General features: G+C 42.1%; 1 protein-coding gene across 1 annotated transcript in view; it reads left to right on the top strand.

Moving 5' to 3' along the window:
* The window catches only part of LOC126469886 (facilitated trehalose transporter Tret1-like), a 187,671-nt gene that overhangs the window by 161,371 nt on the left and 4,429 nt on the right, over nt 1-21,871 (top strand). Inside the window, exon 8 of the mRNA XM_050097221.1 lies at nt 15,100-15,286. Within this exon, the coding sequence (XP_049953178.1) occupies nt 15,100-15,286 (187 nt within the window). The remainder of the gene's footprint in view (nt 1-15,099; nt 15,287-21,871) is intronic.

The following is a 21,871-nucleotide window of genomic DNA, read 5'->3' on the forward strand; positions in this document are numbered from 1 at the left end:
TCATGCTTACCAAATAACCCCGAGACGAAATGCACTGCTCTTCTTTGTATCTTCTCTATCTCCTCTGACAACCTGACCTGGTACGGATCCCACACTGATGAGCAATACTCAAGTATAGGTCAAACAAGTGTTTTGTAAGCCACCTCCTTTGTTGGTGGACTACATTTTCTAAGGACTCTCCCAATGAATCTCAATCTGGTACCCGCCTTACCAACAATTAATTTTATAAGATCATTTCACTTCAAATCATTCTGTACGCATACTCCCAGATATTTTACAGAAGTAACTGCTACCAGTGTTTGTTCCGCTATCATGTAATCATACAATAAGGGATCCTTCTTTCTATGTATTCGCAATACATTACATTTGTCTATGTTAAGGGTCAGTTGCCACTCCCTGCACCAAGTGCCTATCCGCTGCAGATCTTCCTGCATTTCGCTGCAATTTTCTAATGCTGCAACTTCTCTGTATACTACAGCATCATCCGCAAAAAGCCGCATGGAACTTCTGACACTATCTACTTGGTCATTTATATATATTGTGAAAAGCAATGGTCCCATAACACTCCCCTGTGGCACACCAGAGGTTACCTTAACGTCTGTAGACGTCTCTCCATTGAGAACAACATGCTGTGTTCTGTTTGCTAAAAACTCTTCAACCCAGCCACACAGCTGGACTGATATTCTGTAGGCTCTTACTTTGTTTATCAGGCGACATTGCGAAACTGTATCGAACGCCTTCCGGAAGTCAAGGAAAATAGCATCTACCTGGGAGCCTGTATCTAATATTTTCTGGGTGTCATGAACAAATAAAGCAAGTTGGGTCTCACACGATCGCTGTTTCCGGAATCTATGTTGATTCCTACAGAGTAGATTCTGGGTTTCCAGAAACAACATGATACGCGAGCAAAAAACATGTTCTAAAATTCTACAACAGATCGACATCAGAGATATAGGTCTATAGTTTTGCGCTTCTGCTCGACGACCCTTCTTGAAAATTCGGACTACCTGTGCTCTTTTCCAATCATTTGGAACCTTCCGTTCCTCTAGAGACTTGCAGTACATGGCTGTTAGAAGGGGGGCAAGCTCTTTCGCGTACTCTGTGTAGAATTGAATGGGTATCCCGTCAGGTCCAGTGGACTTTCCTCTGTTGAGTAATTCCAGTTGCTTTTCTATTCCTTGGACACCTATTTCGATGTCAGCCATTTTTTCGTTTGTGCAAGGATTTAGAGAAGGAACTGCAGTGCGGTCTTCCTCTGTGAAACAGCTTTGGAAAAAGGTGTTTAGTATTTCAGCTTTACGCGTGTCATCCTCTGTTTCAATGCCATCATCATCCCGGAGTGTCTGGATATGCTGTTTCGAGCCACTTACTGATTTAACGTAAGACCAGAACTTCCTAGGATTTTCTGTCAAGTCGGAACATAGAATTTTACTTTTGAATTCACTGAATGCTTCACGTATAGCCTTCCTTACGCTAACTTTGACAACGTTTAGCTTCTGTTTGTCTGAGAGGTTTTGGCTGCGTTTAAACTTGCAGTGAAGCTCTCTTTGCTTTCGCAGTAGTTTCCTTACTTTGTTGTTGAACCACAATGGGTTTTTCCCATCCCTCACAGTTTTACTCGGCACGTATCTGTCTAAAACGCATTTTACGATTGCCTTGAACTTTTTCCATAAACACTCAACATTGTCAGTGTCGGAACAGAAATTTTCGGTTTGATCTGTTAGGTAGTCTGAAATCTGCCTTCTATTACTCTTGCTAAACAGATAAACCTTCCTCCCTTTTTTTATATTCCTATTTACTTCCATATTCAGGATGCTGCAACGGCCTTATGATCAATGATTCCCTGTTCTGCGCTTGTTGTGGTCTTCAGTCCTGAGACTGGTTTGATGCAGCTCTCCATGCTACTCTATCCTGTGCAAGCTTTTTCATCTCCCAGTACCTACTGCAACCTACATCCTTCTGAATCTGCTTAGTGTATTCATCTCTTGGTCTCCCTCTACGATTTTTACCCTCCACGCTGCCCTCCAATACTAAATTGGTGATCCCTTGATGCCTCAGAACATGTCCTACCAACCGATCCCTTCTTCTGGTCAAGTTGTGCCACAAACTTCTCTTCTCCCCAATCCTATTCAATACTTCCTCATTAGTTACGTGATCTACCCATCTAATCTTCAGCATTCTTCTGTAGCACCACATTTCGAAAGCTTCTATTCTCTTCTTGTCCAAACTGGTTATCGTCCATGTTTCACTTCCATACATGGCTACACTCCATACGAATACTTTCAGAAATGACTTTCTGACACTTAAATCAATACTGGATGTTAACAAATCTGTTCTGCGCTTACAAAGTCAAAAAGTTTGGGACTGTTTGTTATCAGTAGGTCCAAGATGTTATCTCCACGAGTCAGTTCTCTGTTTAATTGCTCGAGGTAATTTTCGGATAATGCACTCAGTATAATGTCACTCGATGCTTTGTCCCTACCACCCATCCTAAACATCTGAGTGTCCCAGTCTATATCTGGTAAATTGAAATCTCCACCTAAGACTATAACATGCTGAGAAAATTTATGTGAAATGTATTCCAGATTATCTCTTAGTTGTTCTGCCACTAATGTTGCTGAGTCGGGGGGTCAGTAAAAGGAGCCAATTATTAACCTAGATTGGTTGTTGAGTGTAACCTCCACCCATAATAATTCACAGGAACTATCCACTTCTATTTCACTACAGGATAAACTACTACTAACAGCGGCAAACACGCCACCACCGGTTGCATGCAATCTATCCTTTCTAAACACCATCTGTGCCTCTGTAAAAATTTCAGCAGAATTTATCTCTGGCTTAAGCCAGCTTTCCGTACCTATAACGATTTCAGCTTCGGTGCTTTCTATCAGCGCTTGAAGTTCCGATACTTTACCGATGCAGCTTCGACAGTTTACAATTACAATACCGATTGCTGCTTGGTCCCCGCATGTCCTGACTTTGCCCCGCACCCTTTGAAGCTGTTGCCCTTTCTGTACTTGCCCGAGGCCATCTAACCTAAAAAACCGCCCAGTCCACGCCACACAACCCCTGCTACCCGTGTAGCCAACTGCTGTGTGTAGTGGACTCCTGACCTATCCAGCGGAACCCGAAACCCCACCACCCTATGGCGCAAGTCGAGTAATCTGCAGCCCACACGGTCACAGAACCGTCTCAGCCTCTGATTCAGACCCTCCACTCGGCTCTGTACCAAAGGTCCGCAGTCAGTCCTGTCGACGATGCTGCAGATGGTGAGCTCTGCTATCATCCCGCTAGCAAGACTGGCAGTCTTCAGCAAATCAGATAGCCGCTGGAAACCAGAGAGGATTTCCTCCAATCCATAGTGACACTCATCATTGGTGCCGACATGAGCAACCACCTGCAGATGGGTGCACCCTGTACCCTTCATGGCATCCGGAAGGACCCTTTCCACATCAGGAATGACTCCCCCCCCGGTATGCACATGGAGTGCACATCGGTTTTCTTCCCCTCTCTTGCTGCCATATCCCTGAGGGGCCCCATTACGCGCCTGACGTTGGAGCTCCCAACTACCAGTAAGCCCACCCTCTGTGACCGCCCGGATCTTGCAGACTGGGGGGCAACCTCTGGAACAGGACAAGCAGCCACATCCGGCCGAAGATCAGTATCAGCCGGAGACAGAGCCTGAAACCGGTTCGTCAGACAAACTGGAGAGGCCTTCCGTTCAGCCCTCCGGAATGTCTTTTGCCCCCTGCCACACCTTGAGACGACCTCCCACTCTACCACGGGTGAGGGGTCAGCCTCAATGTGAGCAGTACCCCGGGCAGCCACAGCCGTAGTCCGATCGGGGGATGCGTGGGACGAGCTTGCCGTCCCCGACAAACCCCCATCCGGACCCCCACAGTGCAATGCGGGCTGAGTTGGCATCCCTTCGCTCCCAGGATCAGGCAGTGTTGGCTTCGGTCACGCAGCTTGAAGCTGTTGCCAATGGTCATCATTGCAACAGCTTCAAGCTGCGTGACCGAAGCCAACACTGCCTGAAGCTGGGAGCGAAGGGATGCCAACTCAGCCCGCATCCGAACACAGCAGTCACAGTCCCTATCCATGCTAAAAACTGTTGTGCGAAGAACATCTTAACTAATCTACAGAGCACAAACAATTTGACACAAAATTTAAATGGTTATTAAAATACAAGGTTGCCTAGTAAATGCAGTAATGCTGCTACTTCCGCACTGCTGACACACTGCTCGGCAGGAGAAGGAGACTACGCGATTTTACACTATTCAGGTACTAAAGCGCAATGCTAGAACTCTCAAATACTATAATACGCCCAAAATTTATGAATTAAACAATGCAAGTACCCAAAAACATGCAAAGAAATTAAGAATTAAACTACATAACAAATAAGTAAGCTAGGAGTATACGACTTGCTGCTGGCAGCTGCTTACCCAACGGCAGCAGGGAGATAAAGAAATAGCATCAAATTTCCGTCCAATTTCACTGTTGCCAGCATCCTCAAAAATTTTAGAAAAAGTAATGTACAATCAGCTCTATAACCATCTTATCTCGAATAATATACTGTCAAAGTCACAGTTCGAATTTCTAAAGGGTTCTGATATTGAGAAGGCTATCTACACTTACAGTGAAAATGTGCTTAATTCATTAGACAAAAAATTGCATGCTACTGGTATATTTTGTGATCTGTCAAAGGCATTTGACTGTGTAAATCACAATATCATTTTAAATAAATTATAATATTATAGTGTAATAGGAAATGCTGCAAAATGGTTCAAATCTTACGTCTCTGGCAGGAAACAAAGGGTGTTATTAGGAAAGAGACCTGTATCAAGCTATCAGGCATCATCCAACTGGGAACTAATTACATGTGGGGCCCCACAAGAGTCCATTTTAGGGCCCTTACTTTTTCTTGTGTATATCAATGACATTACCAGATGCCAAGTTAATTTTGTTTGCCAATGATACAAACATTGCAATAAATAGCAAATCAAGTGTGGTCTTAGAAAGATCAGCTAATAAAATATTTGTCACTAAACTTTGAAAAAACACACTACATGCAGTTCAGAACTTGTAAGGGGTGTCCCACGAGTATATGCCTAACATACGATGACAAGCAGATACAAGAAGTGGACAGTGTTAAATTCTTGGGATTACAGCTTGATAATAAATTCATCTGGGAGGAGCACACAACAGAACTGCTAAAGTGTCTTAACAGATCTCTATTTGCAATGCGAATTGTGTCAGACATAGGGGATATAAAAATGAAAAAGCTGGCATACTATGCTTACTTTCATTCCATAATGTCATATGGGATTATTTTTGGGGGTAATTCATCAAGCCAAGCTAAAGTTTTCCGGGCACAAAAACGTGCAGTAAGAGTTATATGTGGTGTGAACTCAAGAACATCCTGCAGAAGCCTGTTTAGGGAACTAGGGATACTAACTACTGCTTCCCAATATATTTATTCCTTAATGAAATTTGTCATTAAAAATATATCACTTTTTCAAACTAACAGCACAATTCATGGAATCATTACTAGAAATAAGAATAATCTTCACAAGGATTTAAAGTCACTTAGTCTTGTACAAAAAGGTGTGCATTATTCAGGAACACACATTTTCAATAACTTGCCGGCAGCTATAAAAAGCTTAACAACCAATGAAATTCAGTATAAGAGAAGTCTAAAGGATTTATTGGTAGCCAACTCCTTCTACTCCATTGATGAATTTTTCAGTAAAACCAACTGATTTGTATATATAAGTACAATATAACTTCTGCACAATTTCAGTGCAGTGTTCATTGTAAATATGTGTGTGTGTGTGTTTGTGTGTGTGTGTGTGTGTAAGTACAATCTAACTTCCACACCATTTTAGTGCAGTAATGTGTTCATTGTAAGTAAGTATTATAGTAGTTGTATTACACATTTATTACCTTGTTTGTTGTTGTTGTTGTGGTCTTCAGTCCTGAGACTGGTTTGATGCAGCTCTCCATGCTACTCTATCCTGTGCAAGCTTCTTCATCTCCCAGTACCTACTGCAACCTACATCCTTCTGAATCTGCTTAGTGTATTCATCTCTTGGTCTCCCTCTACGATTTTTACCCTCAACGCTGCCCTCCAATGCTAAATTTGTGATCCCTTGATGCCTCGAAACATGTCCTACCAACTGATCCCTTCTTCTAGTCAAGTTGTGCCACAAACTTCTCTTCTCCCCAATCCTATTCAATACCTCCTCATTAGTTACATGATCTACCCACCTTATCTTCAGCATTCTTCTGTAGCACCACATTTCAAAAGCTTCTATACTCTTCTTGTCCAAACTGGTTATCGTCCATGTTTCACTTCCATACATGGCTACACTCCATACAAATACTTTCAGAAACGACTTCCTGACACTTAAATCTATACTCGATGTTAACAAATTTCTCTTCTTCAGAAACGCTTTCCTTGCCATTGCCAGTCTACATTTTATATCCTCTCTACTTCGACCATCATCAATTATTTTACTCCCCAAATAGCAAAACTCCTTTACTACTTTAAGTGTCTCATTTCCTAATCTAATCCCCTCAGCATCACTCGATTTAATTTGACTACATTCCATTATCCTCGTTTTGCTTTTGTTGATGTTCATCTTATACCCTCCTTTCAAGACACTGTCCATTCCGTTCAACTGCTCTTCCAAGTCCTTTGCTGTCTCTGACAGAATTACAATGTCATCGGCGAACCTCGAAGTTTTTACTTCTTCTCCATGAATTTTAATACCTACTCCGAATTTTTCTTTTGTTTCCTTTACTGCTTGCTCAAATATACAGATTGAATAACATCGGCGAGAGGCTACAACCCTGTCTCACTCCTTTCCCAACCACTGCTCCCCTTTCATGCCCCTCGACTCTTATAACTGCCACCTGGTTTCTGTACAAATTGTAAATAGCCTTTCGCTCCCTGTATTTTACCCCTGCCACCTTCAGAATTTGAAAGAGAGTATTCCAGTTAACATTGTCAAAAGCTTTCTCTAAGTCTACAAATGCTAGAAACGTAGGTTTGCCTTTTCTTAATCTTTCTTCTAAGATAAGTTGTAAGGTTAGTATTGCCTCACGTGTTCCAACATTTCTACGGAATCCAAACTGATCTTCCCCGAGGTCCGCTTCTACCAGTTTTTGCATTCGTCTGTAAAGAATTCGCGTTAGTATTTTGCAGCTGTGACTTATTAAACTGATAGTTCGGTAATTTTCACATCTGTCAACACCTGCTTTCTTTGGGATTGGAATTATTATATTCTTCTTGAAGTCTGTGGGTATTTTGCCTGTCTCATACATCTTGCTCGCCAGATTGTAGAGTTTTGTCATGACTGGCTCTCCCAAGGCCATCAGTAGTTCTAATGGAATGTTGTCTACTCCCGGGGCCTTGTTTCGACTCAGGTCTTTCAGTGCTCTGTCAAACTCTTCACGCAGTATCTTATCTCCCATTTCATCTTCATCTACATCCTCTTCCATTTCCATAATATTGTCCTCAAGTACATCGCCCTTGTATAAACCCTCTATATACTCCTTCCACCTTTCTGCCTTCCCTTCTTTGCTTAGAACTGGGTTGCCATCTGAGCTCTTGATATTCATACAAGTGGTTCTCTTCTCTCCAAAGGTCTCTTTAATTTTCCTGTAGGCAGTATCTATCTTACCCCTAGTGAGACAAGCCTCTACATCCTTACATTTTTCCTCTAGCCATCCCTGCTTAGCCATTTTGCACTTCCTGTCGATCTCATTTTTGAGATGTTTGTATTCCTTTTTGCCTGCTTCATTTACTGCATTTTTATATTTTCTCCTTTCATCAATTAAATTCAATATTTCTTCTGTTACCCAAGGATTTCTATTAGCTCTCGTCTTTTTACCTACTTGATCCTCTGCTGCCTTCACTACTTCATCCCTCAGAGCTACCCATTCTTCTTCTACTGTATTTCTTTCCCCCATTCCTGTCAATTGTTCCCTTATGCTCTCCCTGAAACTCTGTACAACCTCTGGTTCTTTCAGTTTATCCAGCTCTCATCTCCTTAAATTCCCGCCTTTTTGCAGTTTCTTCAGTTTCAATCTGCAGTTCATAACCAATAGATTGTGGTCAGAATCCACATCTGCCCCAGGAAATGTCTTACAATTTAAAACCTGGTTCCTAAATCTCTGTCTTACCATTATGTAATCTATCTGATACCTTTTAGTATCTCCAGGATTCTTCCAGGTATACAACCTTCTTTCATGATTCTTGAACCAAGTGTTAGCTATGATTAAGTTATGCTCTGTGCAAAATTCTACAAGGCGGCTTCCTCTTTCATTTCTTCCCCCCAATCCATATTCACCTACATAAATGTCAGTAACAACAAGAAGTTTATTACCTTATAAATAAATAAAAAACTTTTTTATTTTAAATTCAGTGCATTAGTATTTGTAAAGTGACTCTTCCATATAGTGTTCATTAAAAAATGATGATCATTCCACATGGGACCTGTGGAATGGAACATTAGCTTATTTGTTTTAGTTGTAAATATTTGTCATGTATTGTTGTTTTTCTGACATTCTCTACATCCTGGAGGACCTCCTCAATATGGATCAAATGGAATGATAGTAAATCTAATCTAATCTAAACTAATCAGCTTCAAATGCCGATTCCCAAAATTTTCTCTATAGTGTCCCCCGAAAAGAATGTTGCCTTCCATCCAGGGATTCTCATTTGAGTTACCAAAGCATCTCCATAACTTTTGCATGTTATTAGAACCTACTGTAACAAATCTAGCAGCCTTCCTCTGAACTGCTGTGACCATACACATCAACCCTAACCTCTAAAACATAACGTGAAAATGTAAATAGCTACTGTACAGTATAACCCTGGGTTTAAGATGTCCAATGTCATAAAGGACACTGAACTGTACATATGTGGCACACAGATACCAGTAACATATAACAACTGGGTTTCTTTTGACACTTACACATTTCACAAAGTAATAATTTTTTCTGGCAAGAGGCTCTAATTCCTTTATTGCTCCATTTATTTCCTTCTTCCTGTTAGACTCATCAGATGCATATTTGCAATTATCACTTCACACTGAATAACAATAGGTGGTGATGATCAATAGGCCTATGGTTTATATAGGTATGAGCATTTACTTTCCTGACTAGCCAGTATCTCAGTGATTTTTCCAAGGATATATATTCATGCATGTTACAAGTAAGGACTATATTAATTACACAGTGCTAGGCAATTATTTTACTTTGCAGAGACCAGAATTTTAATCAGTTGGTTGAATACAAGTAAACCACTGATTCTTTAAAGAATTGAACTCTCATATACAAAATAGCTTCAAATGTCTGATTACTTCACGTATAAGTTAATTTGTTGAATATTTGCCTTTACACATATAAGCCAGAAAAAGTTCTAAGTGATAAACTTTTCCGTTTCACATTTGTGTGTGTGTGTGTGTGTGTGTGTGTGTGTGTGTGTGTGTGTGTGTGTGTGTGTGTGTGTGTGTGTTTGAAATTATGTGTAATCTTTGTTAGAAGTTGCTAAGTGCTCTCATTCCCAAATGCTGGATGAATGAAGTCTGTGTATCTGCATGCCCTCAGTTAACACTGCATCAACCCAAACACACTGTTTGAAACTGTAATACTTGTCTTATTTTACAAATACAAATGTTTTATTCCATCTTTGAGAATATTAACATGCAATTGGTGTCATCAGTGTTAACACAATAATAATAATAATATAAACTTTGAGATGACATATGTCATTAACTACAATATAATAACTTAAGTTGGATACAGTATGCATTTATGCAAATGTCAGTAACAACAAGAAGTTTACAAACAGATCAGTTACAAGATAAATGAACTACAGTCTAGTGAATGACAAATAAATAATCAAACAGATAATTAACAATAAATACATGAAACAGTAATAAAATAGTTGCACACTGTGGCATATGTATAGTTTGCAGTTAATTTATTGTTCATTCTCACAAGGAAAGTGGGTCATTTATCACATACTCAAGGAACTCTTGAGCAGAGTAAATTACTTTACTTTTCATCCACCTCGAAAGACTAGTTTTAAATTTATTTACTGGCACTGTGTAGGTATTTTCAGGTAATTTGTTGAAGTAGACAGGACCAAGATACTTGTAAGTGTTATCTGTCTTTACAAGCCTAGCATATGGCATATTAATTGTAGTCCACTTCTTATGTTATGGTCATGAACTGTCTTCCTTAAGTTAAATTTACTCAGATTCTCTTTAATGAAGACAAGGCAGTTGTAAATATACAGCCCAGGCACTGTCATTATATTCAGTTTCTTAAAATAATCCCGACTCAACTCATATGGGGTGACTCCTGCTATGCACCTTATGGCTTTCTATTACCATTTGAACACAAATTTTGAGTCTACAGAATTGCCCCATGATAGTATTCCATACTTCAGGTGGGAATGGAAGAATGCAAAATATACATATAACGAAAGTTCCTTACTCACACTGCTCCTCAGCTTGTAAAGCAGACAGATGACATATGCCGATTTGCCACATATCTTCCCCATGTGGGTATCCCAGCTGAGCTTTTGATCTAAATGAAATCCTAATAACTTTACTGTTTTGTTATCATGACTGGGAGCGTTCAGATTGAATACAATAGCTTCAGTTTTACTATCATTCTTCTATGGTACATTTCCCTCAAATCAAGTAGTGCATAGCCACTGCCATGCTGTGTTGCACATTTTCAAAGTTGGTATCACATGTGATGAGTGTTGTGTCATCAGCATTTGGCACTGCATCACATGGTACAACTGCAGGTTAATCATTTATATAAATAATGAAAAGGAAAGGTCCAACAACAGATCCTTGAGGTACACCCTTTACAACTGAGGACATTCTAAGATTTGATCATTTACCTTAACTCTTTTCTATTGTCCAAGTAAGACTGCATTAGGCATAGAACATTCTCTCTCACGCCATAGGGGTAGATCTTTTTCATCAGAATATTGTGGGACACCATATCAAAAGTTTTCCTGAGGTCCAACAGTGTTGCACAGATAATGTCTTTATTTCAAAGCAGTTGTATATTTTTGCTACCACACTCTCAACTGCTTTGAATGTAGAAACGCTGGATCTGAAATCATACTATGAGGAGGTAAGTATATCATTATGTTCAAAATATTAACTCATCTGTTTATGCAAGTAGTATTTTATTAGTTTTGATATTATGGGTATAAGTGATATTGGTCGATAGTTATCTGGAAATGCTATATCTCCTTTCTTATCTACTTGTGTAACTACAGATATTTTTAAACATTCTGGATAATTACCCTCATATAAAATTTCTGCTTACTGCTCATTTCTGCCAGCAGTGCCTCTACCTTACTCCCATCCTCCATTATGCAGTTATCTGATTGAGGACTGACAGGTGGAACTGGTGTCTGGTATACTTTTTTGTCACAGTTTATTTCTGTTTTAATAATTTCTCGTGCAGCTTTGCATTTATTCACTGAGTTCAGTATAAATGTGTCATTTGCTTTGCACTTAGCTGTCTAGATTTCATTTTCAAATAGATTTCCTTGTCTGCATTATTGTACTTGGACCTACCATGATAGAGTAATATTATGATTCTTATTCTACTGGGATGTGAGGTGTACCAGCTTTTTAGATTTTGTCATTTGGTGTAATGATTTTGCTTTGATATTTTCTTGCAGCATTTAGGACAACATGCTTCAAAATTTTCAGTTAACAGTTCTAAAAATTTGTTGGTATATTCATTGGCACCTGCAGCAATTATTATTTTATCCCATTTTATTAAATTCAGTTTACTTATCAACTTGTTTAGCATTGATTCATTAATTGGTCTTATAATCTTTCTACAATGGGTAGTCTATGGCAGCATTTTAAATTTTTAAATTGAATCAATAATACCATGAAATACTGAAAATCTTTGTTGTTCTTATACTACAACTGGTACTGAGTTCCAGGTTCTGGAATAGTGTTTCAATAATACAAAACATATTGGTCAATCAGATTAAGTGAAGTGGCAAAGTGGTTACGATTTTGTACTCGTATTTGGAATGAATTGGTATTAACTCGTCACTGTTTCCCTAAACTGCTTAAGATGAATGTGATTATGGTTCCTATAATGCAGCCACAGTAGACTTCTTTGCATGTCTTTGTATACTCTAGGTTCTAAAGACCTCAGTGTTGATAAGACCTTAAACTCAAACCTTCATGTTTCTAGCCATAACTGTCTTACCTCAAGATAGGAGAGCATAAAAAAATATTGAGTGTCTGCTTGTACTTGTGTGAATACCTTTTCCACACAGTGAATCCAAATAAATCTTGAACATCATCCTCCACATTCCTTAATTCCTATCCAGTACTCTTTATCCAGGCAATGTTGAGTCAGTACTGGTATGGTACTTTTCCAGTTTTGCGGAGAACCAACCGTACCCATATACAGACTCTCATTATAGTGGGGTTGCCACTCCCAAAGTCATGTTAAAGGTACTGTCAGCCTCCTCTCCCCCCCCCCCTCCTCCCCCCCCCCTCCCCCCTCCATCGGGAATCAGTGTATCCCTTCTGTCTGTGTCTAGTGTAATCATAGGGTCAAATGTGACCTCATTTTTCAAAGTGTTTGTGCATCGTGTATCTGAGGTGGGGTGGGGGAACCATCCTGGTATTTACCTATAAGGGGCCTTCAAAAAGAAACAAGTCAGAGTCTGGAATGTGCAAACCAGTGCCAGGAGGGTAATATTGTGCCGTGTGTAATGAGGTGTGGTTCCAACCAGAGCGTGGAAGTTGACAGCCCATCGCTAGAGGGCACGCGTGCACGAGTGCACATCATGTGACTATACAGAGCTAGCAGCAACAGCATGCATCAATCGTCCAACGCTGCCAGTCGCAATGCAAACAGTGACATGGAGGCATCAAAAGAAGAGCAAAGACATGTTGTTTGTTTTCTGACAATGGAAGGAGTAAGAGGAACAGACATTCAGCGACGAATGTCATAAGTGTACAGTGAACACTGCATGTCCCTTGCAAGGGTCAAGGTGTGGCACAAGCGCTTCAGGGAAGGACGGGTGTAGTTAGCCAATGATGCACAGTCTGGAGCACCACACTGCATTACCGATGACATTGTCCAACTGGTGGATGAACTCATTACCCAGGACTGCTAAGTGACAGTGAAAGCCATAGCTGCCGTGGTTTGATTTAGCATTGGAAGTGTTCACACTATCATGGAAGAATGACTGCACATGTGCAAAGTGTGTGCCCAGTGGGTGCCCCACAGTCTTCAACCACACCAGGAAGCATGTCAAATGGCCCATTGTTCTGCATACTAATAATGCTGTATTCAAGCATTACAGTCTTGTTTTTCCTTTGCATCTGCATTAACTTACATTTTTCTACATTTAGAGTTAGCTTGCATAGATAGTGGCCGAGGTTTCAAGTCCACTGTTGATGGCTTACAGATGATTTCATTGTTAAGTGTAGCTTTCTCCCCACAGGTACACTGACAAGTGCATGTACTCATACTTGAATCTGTGGTTTGGATTTGTGTAGAGGCATCACTCTTGGCAACTGGCTTCTTAAGGGTGATGCAAAAGAAGCAGCAAACACCAGAGGTCGCACAGCTTTGAAAGCTGTTTTAGCTTCACTATAGGGCAGGCTCCTGACAACTTTTAACTCCTGAATTTTCCTTTCCTCATTATAAACCTCACACTTCCTACTCCATACTAGGTGATCCCCAGAGCAGTTTATACATTTCAGAGGAAGTGTGCAAAAGTTGCCTGATTCATGAGCTGAGCCTCCACAATTTCCACTTGTAGCCCTCCCATTACATTCCACAGCAGTATGACCAAATCTTTCACATATGAAGTATTACATTGGATTTAAGATGGATATAGCCTGCAAGAATATGTTCAGGTGTTTCCAGTGTGTTGAAAATTAGAATAGAACAGTGTGTCATTGAGTCTTTCCATATAGTTCTGCACTTGCATGACACTCATATTTTTCCATTCGTATAGCTCCTCAGGGTCCATCCCCATTATATTGGAGCAGGTAACCGCACCTTTACAGAAGTTAATGGTGTCATGCAAGTCAGCCACAACAGGCTGGTCACCTAAGGCCTTGCATCCCAGAAGCTTAGATACTTGGTTTGATGTGACGGTTTCAAATAGAAGTGTTCCATAACAAAGTCATTTAACACTTCTTGAGGACCCAGCAATACCCTCCCATACCTTGTGATTATAGAAAGGGGAGACCTTTACAAAGGTTCCCTCTGCTCTCTTGATTAGTATGAAAGTGTTATGGCAGACTACTGACCTGTTACTATAATTTTAGGGCAGACTGACAAACCAAGCTCTCTTTGTTGGGGAGGAGTGGGGAGAGGGGTAGGTACTACCTGAAAATACACTTGTCCTGTCAGGTGCAGGTGTGAATTTAGATTGTTACATAGGGATCCCAGCTGCTAGGGAAACAAATGTCAAGCCACACAGAGCCCCGCATGCCTGAATGAGCCTTTCACAACTGCGGAGTGGCAGTTGCCCCAGAGGTTGCTCGCTAGAGACTATTTTATCTCAACAGCCATTCACCTCATCAGCACATAGCACACCTTGAGTTTTTTGTTAAAAAAATAAAAAAAAAGGTGAAGAGGTGAGTATCTTCCTCACAGTCGAGGTAGTGAAGCCAAGGCTCTGAAACACACAATTTTCTACCACTGTGCCTCACAATGGTCCCTGAAGTATTTTACAGTAGAAGAGGTCTGGCAGCACTGGCACTGGCAACAGTTTTGTTAAATTTTTGTTCCTGACCTTTCTGCATACCATATTTGTGTCCTGCTTACACTTCATGATCCACCCAACATTACAGCCTAACAACTTACACTGGAAATTCACCTTCATTATTGTTTCTGACAGACAAAATAATTTGTGAATTATTACTATGTTTACTGCTGAGTCATCAGATGTCAGTGCCTATTCTTAAATGAAAGAAAGTTACAGTCTATTTTGCGTAAACTAAAGCCATTTGATACCATAGCTGATAAACTTAATACTATTTTTTTTTCTTTTTATGACAGGAGGTTGGAACTGAACTTGATCCTAATCTTGCAACAGTATTTTTGGGACTAATGAGATTTGGAATGAGTATAGTAAGCACAATTTTGATGAAACATTTTGGTCGACGGAAACTAGTTATAACTAGTAGCCTTAGTATGGCAGCTTGTATGACAGCTTCAGGACTGTCAACAATGCATATAAAAAATGGTGAGAGTTTGTTTTCATTTGATTTATTTATGTTTGCTGAATATGTTGACTACTGAATTTTGTTGAGTCATGCCCTCTGCAGACATTTGCCAATCACTGGAGCAGTATTGCATATCAAATAGGTATTTTGTTTCCAGTTTTACACACTCCTGGAAATTGAAATAAGAACACCGTGAATTCATTGTCCCAGGAAGGGGAAACTTTATTGACACATTCCTGGGGTCAGATACATCACATGATCACACTGACAGAACCACAGGCACATAGACACAGGCAACAGAGCATGCACAATGTCGGCACTAGTACAGTGTATATCCACCTTTCGCAGCAATGCAGGCTGCTATTCTCCCATGGAGACGATCGTAGAAATGCTGGATGTAGTCCTGTGGAACGGCTTGCCATGCCATTTCCACCTGGTGCCTCAGTTGGACCAGCGTTCGTGCTGGACGTGCAGACCGCGTGAGACGACGCTTCATCCAGTCCCAAACATGCTCAATGGGGGACAGATCCGGAGATCTTGCTGGCCAGGGTAGTTGACTTACACCTTCTAGAGCACGTTGGGTGGCATGGGATACATGCGGACGTGCATTGTCCTGTTGGAACAGCAAGTTCCCTTGCCGGTCTAGGAATGGTAGAACGATGGGTTCGATGATGGTTTGGATGTACCGTGCACTATTCAGTGTCCCCTCGACGATCACCAGTGGTGTACGGCCAGTGTAGGTGATCGTTCCCCACACCATGATGCCAGGTGTTGGCCCTGTGTGCCTTGGTCGTATGCAGTCCTGATTGTGGCGCTCACCTGCACGGCGCCAAACACGCATACGACCATCATTGGCACCAAGGCAGAAGCGACTCTCATCGCTGAAGACGACACGTCTCCATTCTTCCTTCCATTCACGCCTGTCACGACACCACTGGAGGCGGGCTGCACGATGTTGGGGCGTGAGCGGAAGACGGCCTAACGGTGTGCGGGACCGTAGCCCAGCTTCATGGAGACGGTTGCGAATGGTCCTCGCCGATACCCCAGGAGCAACAGTGTCCCTAATTTGCTGGGAAGTGGCGGTGCGGTCCCCTATGGCACTGCGTAGGATCCTACGGTCTTGGCGTGCATCCGTGCGTCGCTGCGGTCCGGTCCCAGGTCGACGGGCACGTGCACCTTCCGCCGACCACTGGCGACAACATCGATGTACTGTGGAGACCTCACGCCCCACGTGTTGAGCAATTCGGCGGTACGTCCACCCGGCCTCCCGCATGCCCACTATACGCCCTCGCTCAAAGTCCGTCAACTGCACATACGGTTCACGTCCACGCTGTCGCGGCATGCTACCAGTGTTAAAGACTGCGATGGAGCTCCGTATGCCACGGTAAACTGGCTGACACTGACGGCGGCGGTGCACAAATGCTGCACAGCTAGCGCCATTCGACGGCCAACACCGCGGTTCCTGGTGTGTCCGCTGTGTCATGCGTGTGATCATTGCTTGTACAGCCCTCTCGCAGTGTCCGGAGCAAGTATGGTGGGTCTGACACACCGGTGTCAATGTGTTCTTTTTTCCATTTCCAGGAGTGTACTTTCTATACGGAATCTGACTGCTTGCTTAAAGATAAAATAGCTTGCACTATAAGGTACCCTAAATCACTATTTTGTATCTTTAAATAAAATCCTGAAATTAAACTGGTTAGGTGAATCTCGTCAGTATGTGAAATCTTGTTGTTTGCAATATCTCCACAGAAAATTCTATATTCCTTAGCTAACAGTAAGTGTATAGGTATAATTAGTTGATATGATCAAATTTACATTAGAGTATTTCTGTACCTGTGAACATTTTATGTAATCATTATTGTCAATGAATTCAGGTATATAAAAAGGATGCATGCTTATGTCACAATAAGAGACTTTTGTACCAATTTCTTTAGAAAACACAACTGCAAAGGCTAATCAGCTAACATTAAGCTAGTACAATACTACAAAAAACACACAGATAGATAGACAATGAGCATAGGTATAATTCTTATTGCTTGTATACAATGATAGTTATCACTGGACAAGTCGCTGAAGTGGCATCAAATCAAAAGATTTGCACCTGGCAAATGTTCTACCTGATGGGAGGCCCTAGTCACACGAAATTTACATTTTTTATGATAGTTAAAGAAAGTTAATGATAAAAAGTGAGTAGTATATTTATAATTTTGTACAAAGTGGAAGGAAGATTAAACCTTAATGTGCCATTGATGATGAGGTCATTATAGGTGGAGCACAAGGTCATATTGGAGAAGAATACTGGCCCTATTGAAGAAACCATCCTGGCTTTAACTTTAAGTGATTTAAGGAAATCATGGAAAACCTAAACGGCAATATGGGGATCTGAACTACTATCTCACAGTGTTATTTTGTAATTCTTCTGATCACATCTGTAGTTGCTACATTCAGGAAGATATTTGTTAAGTTGTTGCAAAAACGTGTGTCTTTACAGATGATTGATTTGATTTGATTTGATTTGATTTGATTTTAACAGGAGAGCTAAAACAGCTTAGGTCTACCCCGCCACTGTCCGCACCGAAACTAGGTTTATTGTGCGGTATCGCTACCTGTCTATCTAGTAAAGCCAACCTGTACCCTTAAATAGTGCAAGGAGTCCCTCTACCAGTTTTTTGTTAGACACAATTTCTTCAGGTCTAGTTGTCCCTAAGATTCTGTATCTTTTACTCTCCAATGCGATGCATCCAAAGATTAGGTGTGATGCAGTTTCTTCACCCTCATCACAGATCCTACGTTTAAGGTCCTCTTCCATTATACACATAGTGTGTAGGTGTTTTTGGAAGTTCCCATGGCTGGTCATCAGTCCAGTCATGAGTTTGATCTCTTTCCTGTTCAATCCCAGGATTACAGAGCTTCTTTTAAAACATGGCTTGGGCATCATTAACTTACCATGTTTTTGTTTATGGACCTTGGTCCAATATCCTACATGCTGTTTCCTCAGCCAGTTCCGTAGTTTTAATCTGATCATAGCCTTGATGATTGTCAAGACAGGTTCCGGTCCAATAAATGGAGTTGTTGCCCCATCCTAGCCAATCTATTGGCTTGTTCATTGCCACAGATCCCTGAGTGACCAGGGACCCACACTAGGTACACCCTATTGCTTCCCCCTTGCTCCACCAGAGCCCTGTGGCAATCTGCAACAACCTTAGATCTTGTTGCAGGAGCTGCCAATGATTTCAGGGCTGCCTGGCTGTCTGAATAGATGTAGATGCTATGATCATTGTAGCACCTACTCATATTCCCCTCCACACATGCCCTGATTGCAGTAATTTCAGCTTGGAATACAGAGGCCAGTTTCCCTAGAGGGATGCTGCTCTCCAGTCTTGGCTGAACCCTGTACAACCCTGCCTCAATGCCTTGATCTGTTTTCGACCCATCGGTGCACCACACAATGTCCCCCATACGGTTTTCTTCCATTGCTCACTACTTCCAATTATTATGTTGTAAGGCTTGTCAAAGTAGTTAGGAGTTATTATATAGTCAGCGGGCATTTCCCCAGCCATACCTATATTTACCTCACTCACTATGTTAGTGTGTGATTCTGGATATCCAAATGAGACCCAGTTTTGGCCAGTTTTAAGTCTGTATGCCCCAGCTGCTGCCTCCATCTTAACCCAAAGGTGAAGTGGAGGCATGTCCAGCATGGCTTCCATTCCAGAGGTTGGTGTGCTGCTAATTCCACCCATTATGGCTAAGCAGGCCAATCTCTGCATCTTAGCAAGCTCTTTAGCAGCAACCCGCTGTTCTACCTTCTTCCACCACATTACGGCCCCATAGGAAATCCTAGGTCTAACCACTGTGGTGCATATCCAGTGCATACCCCTGGGGCTTAGGCCCCAGTTTTTTCCACAAGCCCTCCTAGTACTCACTAAAGTGCTTTTTGCCTTGGAGCAGATACTCTTAATATGAGGGGTCCAAGTTATCTTCTCATCCAAGGTTACCCCTAGATATTTCACTGTCCCCTTCACAGGTAGAGTTTCATCGAAGAGCTTTAGATTCCAACTTGCATGCTGAATATGTCTTCGTAAATGGCACCATGACAGTCTTCTTAGCATTAACTCTCAGTTCCTGTTTAATGCATCATTTTTGCACAAAGTCCAATCCTCCTTGTGCCATATTCCTAACTGTGTCAGTGAATTTGCCAAGTATTACTATGACAAGGTCATCTGTGTATCCTTGGCAGAAGCATTGTCTGGGATTTAGTTCCTCAATGAGTTCGTTCACCACTAGATTCCACAATAGAGGAGACAAAACTCCGCCTTGTGGGCAGCCTCTAGTGGTCGTAATTACCATCTTTTCATTCATCATGGTCGCCTCTACCTTTCTTCCACTAAGCATGGCTCTGGTCCACCTACACATAGTGGTCCCCAGATCATGCACCTCTGCTGCCCTTCCCATGGAATCGAAAGTCATGTTACTAAAGGCCCCCTCAATATCCAGGAAGATGCAGAGGGCTATTTCTTGGAAGTGAAGTGCTTTTTCCACCTTCCCAATGAGTTGGTGGAGAGCTGTTTCACATGATTTACCTGGTTGGTATGCGTGTTGGTTCAGGTGTAGAGGGACCCTACATAGCCTCCTCTCCCCAACGTATACATTAACTAGTTTTTCCAGTGCTTTGAGAATGAAGGAGGACAGACTGACTGGTCTCATATCGTTGGCCTTGATATGATCAATTCTCCCTGTCTTTGGAATGAAGACAACCTTCTCTGCCCTCCAAACATTGGGAATAATTCCTACTGCTAAGCTAACCCTAAATAGCCTGCATAGGATTCTTATAAGCTTTCCTCCTGCCTGTTGCAGGAGGGCTGGAAAAATTCCATCCGGGCCAGGTAACTTGTACAGCTGGAATGTTCCCACCGCCCACTGAATTTTGTTGAAGTTCACACACTCCTTGGCCACTTCCCAGTCCTCTCTTCGAGTATCTGAGAACCGTTGTCTCTCTGGGGTCACATACTGGTCTGTGTTATCCGGCAGAGCATATTGAGGAAAGTGAGTTTTGAGGAGCAATTCCAGCGTCTCATGTGCTGTCATTGTATATTCCCCATCCTCCTTCCTCAACGTACCTCCTGGATTAGTTGGTACTCTAGTGAGAATCTTGTAAAGTCTGGCTTGTGCAGCCATGCCTTCCACTTCCTCACAGAATGCATTCCAGGATGCCTCCTTTGCTTGTCTTATTGCAAGGTTGTAACTGACAAGGGCCTCACGATATTTAGCCTATTGTCCTTTGTGTCTCGCAATATTAAACAGTCTCCTTACCTGTTTTCTTTGTGTTTCCAATTTGTTATTCCACTAAGGAACACTCCTATTTGTGCACTTCCTGGTGATTATGCAGTTGTCCTGATATGAGGTCACTATGGCAGAGGTAACAGCCTCTGCTACTTCCTCAAATTCTACTGGCTTCCTTATCGTGGTTTTAATTTCCGATAAGCCTAAGTCAAGGTCCCTTCTATATGTCTCCCAGTGTGTTTTCCTGGGTTTTCTATAAGTCATGGCCTGTCTGATTCCCATTTCAACCTTGAATTTAATGTACATGTGGTCCGATGGGGATGGCTCCAACACCACATGCCATTGTTTGACATAGCTACCCATTGTCATGGAACCAAATGTTATGTCAATTACTTCTTCCCTTTTGCTATTCCCGAATGTAGGTTCATTGCCTCTATTCAGGACCTCTCATTTGTTAGCTAAGAGGAATTCAAGATGGTACTCACCTCTACTGTTGGTGTCCTTGCTGCCCCACACTAGGTTGTGGGTATTGGCGTCGCACCCCACCAGCAGTTGGTCACCTTGCCGATGACAAGTCTCTACCAGTCTCCTCACCTCCAAGGGAGGGAGAGAACTGTCTTCATAAGGAAGGTATGCTGAGGCCAAAACAATTTCCCTTGTGATACCTTCCTCATATTGCTGCATTTTGATGGCCACTAAGTCCCTAGAGCAGAAATCCATCGTTGGCATGAAAGAAATGCCGTTTCTAACATAGATGCATGTTCTGGAGTTCCTTAGATTTCTAGCATAAATCAGCTTACCTCCAGTGCCTCTGAGGCCCGATACACCCCCTTTGTATAAATAGGGTTCTTGTATCAGAGCCACGTCCACTTCATGTCTCCCCAGGCAGCAGCTCAGGGCAGCAGAGGCCCGTTTACTGTGCTGCAGATTAATATGCAGCACCTCCAGGCACCGTCTTACTGCCATCTTTAAGGTCTTTGACAACCCTGACAGTGACCTGCGAGAACCCTAAAAACAGTTTCTGGTCCTGCTCCCACATCGCCTTCAGGGACTTCTCACCAACCTCCACCACCAGGGTTCGTCCTTCCAGAGCAACCGTCTGGTTAATCACTCTCCAGTCTTCTGTCAGGACTTTTGGGTTCTGGGCCCCTATTTTCCCGAACAGAGTCTTGGGAGAGACTTCCTTAAGGATCTTGGGTATCCATAATGATATCTTTGCGGTCTTAAGAAGCTCTGCTGCCACCTTGATGAGCAGCTTCGCATCTTCCCATGGGGATATCATGGGCACCTTGTCCTTGAGTCATTCTACTGTGTGCACCCAT

This window comes from Schistocerca serialis, chromosome 3 (assembly GCF_023864345.2).
Source record: "Schistocerca serialis cubense isolate TAMUIC-IGC-003099 chromosome 3, iqSchSeri2.2, whole genome shotgun sequence".
NCBI classification, from domain to species: domain Eukaryota; kingdom Metazoa; phylum Arthropoda; class Insecta; order Orthoptera; family Acrididae; genus Schistocerca; species Schistocerca serialis.